This window comes from Xyrauchen texanus, chromosome 38, assembly GCF_025860055.1.
Source record: "Xyrauchen texanus isolate HMW12.3.18 chromosome 38, RBS_HiC_50CHRs, whole genome shotgun sequence".
NCBI lineage: Eukaryota > Metazoa > Chordata > Actinopteri > Cypriniformes > Catostomidae > Xyrauchen > Xyrauchen texanus.
Window position 1 is genome coordinate 36,992,905 of NC_068313.1, and position 7,500 is coordinate 37,000,404.

General features: G+C 49.7%; 1 protein-coding gene across 1 annotated transcript in view; it reads right to left on the reverse strand.

The window, feature by feature from the left end:
* The window catches only part of LOC127631719 (cGMP-dependent 3',5'-cyclic phosphodiesterase-like), a gene marked incomplete at its 5' end in the record, with an annotated part of 52,962 nt that overhangs the window by 41,209 nt on the left and 4,253 nt on the right, over positions 1 to 7,500 (reverse strand). The window contains one exon of the mRNA XM_052109972.1: positions 1,805 to 1,893. Coding sequence (XP_051965932.1) covers positions 1,805 to 1,893 — 89 coding nt within the window. The remainder of the gene's footprint in view (positions 1 to 1,804; positions 1,894 to 7,500) is intronic.

Consider the following 7,500-nt stretch of genomic DNA (forward strand, 5'->3'; position numbering starts at 1 on the left):
TGTGTGTGTAATTATGATCCAGTTCAGAACGTGATATTTATGAACACACTTGATAAGAACACTTGAATGTTGGCTGCACTCCTGTACTTTGGTCTCTCGATGTCTGTGGCAGTTTCGGATCATGTTCTACCATGTACGGCATTTTCCAGAGGAGTGAGGATCCGTTCCCACAGCAGCTGTTGATGTGAAAATAAAGCACAAGACGAGATGAAATCGTTTTTGTGTCGTGCTGGTGTGAAGATCTCGACCCCCTCCGGCAGTACAGACGCTCTTGGACATCAGATATCAAATATTTACATCTTCGAGAGCCACAGAGGAGCATGAGAGAGAGCCAGCGGAGGATTGCTGAGCTCAAGTACCCGCTGGAGAAGGTCGGACCAGGCGGATAATCCCTCCGTTTGGTCGGGAATGTCGCTGAGAGACGCTCATCTCACAGATATCTGCTGGATTTACCCTCATCATTCATAAGCCACATCTGTTTAAATATACAAGCATGTGTGCGTTTGTGTATTTTTCTTTCTAAACCCATTTTTACTAATGAGGTCTTGAAGTGTGACATCACCCGTGCTGCTGGTGTTCTGCTAGAGCACATACCCCATCTTCCATTGGCCAGACAGGAAGTCCCGCCCCAAACTCTCACAGCTGGTCAAAAGTTGACGTGTTCTCAAACAAACACTCCGAACATTAAACTGAGATGCATGTATATTCAAATCCCCAGAAGGCCCCTTTGAAGCGCACTCGTTTAATGAACACTTCAGGCTTTCTATTAAGCGTCTCCAGAGCTCATAATGAAACATTTCCGCTGCACAAACTCCCAGAAACCTCTCGAGTTTAATAACTACAGCTGCATATCAGTGAGGAACTGCTCAACACATTCAAACTGTACTGACAGCAGGAACTGGTTTCCCTCGGCAACCCAAAATATAACTGTCAATCACTGGAGGTGGCCAATTAATTAAAGACGGGAAGAAGTGGGCGGATCAGGAAGGCAGTGACTGTATATTTGATTGACAGATTGTCACTAACCATTAGTGGAATGAAAAAGACGACACAGTTCGGTCACACCAACAGAAGAGAGCGTGTGTGTGTCAGTGAGTATGTGTGTGTGTCAGAGTTTGAGTGTGTGAGTGTAGTATGTGTCAGTGTGAGTGTGTCAGAGTTTGAGTGTGTGAGTGTGTCAGTGAGTATGTGTGTGTGAGTGTGTGTGTCAGTGAGTATGTGTGTGTGTCTCCAGGAGGTCTCCCATTCAGGTACTGGCCAGACTCAAACCTGCTTAGCTTCAGTGGGCAACCAAGCAAGAGCTGCAGGGTGATGTGGACGCTTGTATTTTGACTGGTCAACCCCACGAACATTTATGACAGAAATGCACGAAGATATCCTGAGAGATACACGAGCAGAGTTCAGACTCAAATGTGATTGACATGCTGCATTATTCTCTCGCTCACAGAGAGAGACAGAGAGAGAGAGAGACACACACAGAGAGAGAGAGAGAGAGAGAGAGAGAGAGAGAGAGACAGAGACACAGAGAGAGAGAGAGAGAGACAGAGAGAGAACTGAAAAAGCAGACAGTTCGATAGTGACATTTCACACACAAAACAATCTGTGAGTTCATCAGGACAGAGAGTGAAACATCACAATCACATCATCTGACAGCACAGGAGAGATAATCAGAAAACAGTTTAAGGATGACATCACGCGCTGTGCAGAGATTCACAACACTCTGCGTTCAACACACAAACTAACCATTACGAATGAATTAATAATGATGCACACCCAGGTCATTAGCATAAGCCCCACCCCTTACCTGAGCTTGCCCTCCGCTGGGACCTCATGGGCTGGATCTTCACAGCGCAGTCGAGACTCCGCCTCCAACAGGTACACGAACACACACTCCTGGGAAAACACACACCGACAGTAAGAGCACTGCGTCAAACACTCAACAGCACCGAACACACACTTCAAAACCCTCGAGCCAAAGTCATTCACACACACGACACGCACACACACACACACACACACACACACACACACACACACACACACACACACAGGATCATGAGCATTTATAAACATGACCAGTCGTCCTGAGCACGCCAGTGCTTGAGTTTGACACTCACTGAGGTTAATCGAATGCAACGTACCGTCGTCATGGCACAGGCTGTTAATCGCCATGCCGATAGTGCAGCACAACCCTAATTAGACTCGGGTGAACTCCAGTGCTACTTACAGAATGTCACTGCTGCCGGCCTGTCAGTGTGTGCGTGTGTGTGAGTGTGTGTGCGTGTGTGCGTGCGTGCATGCGTGTGTGTGTGTGTGTGTGTGTGTGTGTGGCAGATAAACACAAGTGAGGAGTTGTCCTCTCACTTGAACTCCATCTCTCTCCGTCTCCCTCTCTTGCTCGTTTCCGTGGCGATCGGATGCTTACGGTGAGCCCAACTGGATACTTTGTCATAAACTCGTTCACTTTTAATATCAGAATTTAGCTCGCATACAAAACCCGGCAGCTGCCTTACTGTGTACTGCCTACTCCGGCAGCATCCCACCCTCATAAGAGAGTAAGTCATGAGGATTTGGAACAACATGAGGGTGATTAAACGATGACAGATTTGTAGGTGAACTATCCCTTTCAACTATATCTCCATATCAAGACATCTGATATGATGAGCATGTTTTCATCTCTGACATCAAAGTCATTTGAGATTTGTTTCTTGGGCTTAAATTCAAATAATTATAATAATAATAATGTGTAATAATAAATAAATCAATCAAAGTCTCATTAAAAGCTGAAAGTCTTCAAATAAAAGATATTTTGTAATAAACTTTTGTTCATTTTCCTTCGAAAAATAAACAGCGGAGCAATTTTGTTTATAAATATGATTCATAATTGAAGATAATAGTCCACCAAATCAAAGTCATGTAGTGTAACCAACATTAATATATAAATAATAAATAAAAGTGTGTGTGTGTGTGTGTTAATGTGTGTGTGTGAGTGTGTGTGTGAGTGAGTGTGAGTGTGTGTAAGTGTGTGTGTGTGTGTGTGTGTGTGTGTGTGTGTGTGTGTGTGTGTGTGTGTGTGTGTGATGTGTGTGTGTGTGTGTGTGTGTGTGTGTGTGTGTGTGTGTGTGTGTTTGTGTGTAGTGTGTGTGTCACACAGGGCACACAGGGCATGTGATGCGTCAGTGCAGCAGTGTTGGAGTAGTAGTGCTTGTAGCTAGTGCATGCTGCATGCTGCTTCTGCTTGTCACTCTCTGCTTTCAGCTACTGCCACCGGATAGCCTTCTGTTTTCAGGGGTGAAAAGTGGAGCCGAGTGTGTAAGCCTCCTCAGCCGGTACATAGCCTCTCCATTGCCAAGATCTCGTACACGCCTCCCCGTGGCACACATGGCAACTGGTCCCTTGAGGTTCCAGGCTAAGTTGTACGGGCTCTCGGAGCAGCAGTGGGCCCGAGAGACGCGGCATGCAGGCCCATCGGTGAGTGGAAACGCCCTGATGGCCGTCAACCTCTGTCCCAGTTATGGGTAAATAGCCCCAGCTATGGGTAAATAGCGAAGACCCCAACGGTGACGCAGGCGGAAGATGGTGTTGTGAGAACCACCACAACGGCTGGCAAGGCGGAAGAGGGCAACCCCAGGCCACGTGGGTTAACTCGGGAGGGTACAGTGGCTAGGGGAGCAAACCCCGAAGACAAACCTGCACCTGGGGACAAGCACAGGCAGAGTCCAACTGACCAGACCACCGGCAGCCCCCTGCAACTCCTGCCAGACGAAGGTCGTCATGGGTTCCCTCATGCCACTGGAGGTCATCTGGTTAGGAGTGAAGATGGTGGGAGTGAGGTCTGCGCAACCACACCCTCACCTTAATCCACACTTATGCGCAAGCTTCTTGCCCCCCCAAAAAGTCCTGTGGCGATGTGGAATGGTGGTGGGCACAGGCCAAGGATGTGGCTGGAAGTGTCTAGCCAAACCATGCACACAGGCGGCAATGGAGTGATGGTCGCTAGGACTGCGGGATGGAGCAGCGCGTCTTTTCGGCAGCTTCCACTGTGACTGAGCAGCCCCACACTGCTCACCTCTGTGATGGGGAAGGACCTGGAAAAGGTGGTCCAAAAATTGTCTGCTTCCCACACTCCGGACGGTAAGCCGCAACCGTCGGAGCATCCCCCCTTGCGGTCGAAAAATCAAAGTGAAAAATAAGCTAAGCATTGCTTCGTGGAATGTTCGCACACTGCTGGACCTGGTAGAAACTCCTGGCAGGCCCCATCGCAGGACAGCACTGGTGGCCCTGGAGCTCGCCAAATATAATATCGATATAGCAGCTCTCAGCGAGACCAGATTACATGGGGAGGACTCCCTGGCAGAGGTTGGTGCTGGGTACACCTTCTTCTGGAAGGGGGTCCCCGAAGGCACTCGTCGTAACCATGGAGTTGGCTTTGCTGTAAAGTCCAAACTGCTGCAGCGCATTCCGGAATCCCCCATCGGCATCAATGAAAGACTGATGACATGGCACATTCCCCTGGCAAAGGAACGCTTTGCCACTCTCATCAGTGCATACGCTCCAACTCTTGATGCCGAGCACAACATCAAAGAGGATTTCTACAGAGCTCTTGATGCCATCTTACAGAAAACCCCGGCTACAGACAGGCTCATACTCATGGGAGATTTCAATGCTAGAGTGGGCACGGAGCACCTGGTATGGAATAAAGTCATTGGCCAGCATGGTGTGGGGAAAATGAACCACAACGGGCTCAGACTCCTCTCACTCTGTGCAGAGCATCAGCTGGTCATTACTAACACCGTCTTCCAGATGAAAAACAGGCTTAAGACCACCTGGCAGCACCCCCGCTCAAAACACTGGCATCTTCTTGACTACGTGATTGTCCGTCAAAAGGACCGTGTTATGCGCGGAGCTGAGTGCTGGACTGACCACCTCATGGTCAGATCCAAACTACTCATGAGCATTCAACCCCATGGCCCGAGGACAGCTCCAAACAAGAAACTCAATTGTACAGCGCTGAATAGCCTCACCACCAAAGACAACCTCCGACGGCTGCTTGCTAAAAACCTCAACAAGATCCCGGAGGAATCAACCGACTGGCCAGCACTGCGCCAGGCTATTCATAGCGCAGCCTCAGAGGCACTCGGCCAATTAAGGAAACACCATCAGGACTGGTTTGACTGTAACTCAGCTGAGATACAGTCACTTTTAAAAATCAAGCATGAGGCCCACAAAGCTCTCCTGTCCTGCCCAGGATCTCCCACCCTTAAAACTACCTTCCTTGCTGCAAGAAAGGAAGCAGGTGATTGCCAAAGTCCGATCAGCTGACGGCGCCATCCTTTTCAAGGACCGCCACGAGATTCTTGCCCGTTGGGCAAATAATTTTGAGAGTCTCCTCAACCACATCAACCCTGTCGACACACATATTCTGGATAATCTCCCAGACCTGCCACCTACCATGCACCTGGACACCCCACCATTTTACTCAGAACTCCGGCAAGCCATTGTGGGGCTGAAGAACAACAAAAGCGCTGGACCCGATGGAATCCCTGCAGAGGTTTTCAAACACGGAGGATACATCCTCACGCGTCGCCTGCACCTCCTGATCCAAAACATCTGGGAACATGGGACCCTCCCACAGGACTGGAAGGATGCTAACATCGTGGTCATTTACAAACAGAAAGGAGACCGAGCAGCCTGTGGCAACAGCCGCGGATATCTCTCCTCTCCATCGCAGGGAAAGTCCTGGCCAAGATCATGCTCAACAGACTGGTTGAGCACATCTCGGAAGCTGTGCTTCCGGAAACGCAGTGTGGCTTCCGGAAGACTAGATCCACGACAGATATGGTTTTTGTCTTGAGGCAGCTGATGGAGAAGAGCCGAGAACACTACAAAGACCTTTACGTTGCCTTCATCGACCTCAGCAAATCTTTTGATACCATCAACCGTGAACTGCTCTGGAAACACCTCTCCAAACTTGGGGTACCACCCAAGTTTCTCTGCATCCTACAGCAGCTGCATGACGGGATGCACGCCAGAGTACTCACGGGAGAACACCAGTCAGAGTCCTTCGAGGTAAAAGCTGGGGTGAAGCAAGGCTGTGTCTTGGCTCCGGTGCTCTTTAACATCCTTCTCTCTGCCATCACCTGCCTCTTCCACCGTGTCATGGGACATGAAGTCGGTGTCCATGTGGAGTACCGACTTGACGGAAGCCTCTTCAACCGACGTATGTTGAAGAGGCTTCCGTCAAGTCGGCCCGCACAAAGACAAAGACCTGCCAAATCTGTGAGCTTCAGTATGCTGATGACTGTGCCGTCTTAGCTCACAGCCCGGACTCTATGCAGCACGCCCTTAACACAATATCCAGTCTGTACCAATCCTTTGGCCTACAGGTCAACATTCAAAAAACCGAGGTCATGTCTCATCTCACTTCCCCTGCCCTCACACCCCCTAGTTTTCATATAAACGGTGTTCCACTTAAAACAGTGGACCACTTCACCTATCTTGGCTCCATTTTGTCCTCATTCTGCTCCCTCGACAAAGAAATACACAGCCGGATAAATAAAGCCTCATCGTCTTTTGGACGCCTACGCAGCAGGGTTTTTGAAAACCGTAACCTGAAGGTCAGTACTAAGGTCGCTGTTTATAACGCGGTATGTGTCTCTACTCTGCTTTATGGGGCAGAGTCATGGACCCCATACCGTCGGCACATCATCAACCTAGAGGCCTTCCATATCCACTGCTTACAGAAGATCCTCAGTTTGTCCTGGGAAGATCGAATTCCCCATACAGTCATCCTCAGCAACACTGACTCAATCTGTATGGAAGCAGCTGTGGCCAAAAAACATCTGCACTGGATAGGGCACACCATACGCATGCCTGAACACCGCCTGCCCCGCCAAGTCCTCTAGAGTCAACTAATGGGCGCAAAACGGTCTGCTGGAGGGCAAAAGCGGCGCTTTAAGGACTACATCAGGGACATCCTAAAGCGAGCGAACATCCCCCTCACACAGCTTGAATCACTGGCACTCGACAGATCTGCCTGGCAGGTCACCTGTGCCTCTGCAGTCTCTCAAATACACCAAACCAACCAAGATCGACGATCCGAGAGGCGCATCAAGAGACACCAGTGGGCGGCTGGTACCCCCCTGGCATCTGGTTTCCCCTGCTCCATCTGCGGACGACTGTACGGCTCAAGGATCGGACTCCACGCCCATGAGAAGTGGCACCAGCGACAAGGTCGCTAAACCCACCCCCCTCCCACCCCCACCCCCGGAGCAAGCGTCATCATCGTACACGATGGACAGCTAAGAGTGTGTGTGTGTGTGTGTGTGTGTGTGTATGTGTGTGTGTGTGTATGTGTATGTGTGTAAGTGTGTGTATGTGTGTGTGTGTGTGTTAATGTGTGTGTGTGTGTATGAGGAGTTGTGGTGGTGTAGTGGTCTAAAGCACATAACTGGTAATCTGATAATCAGAAGGTCACTGGTTTGATCCCCACAGTCACCA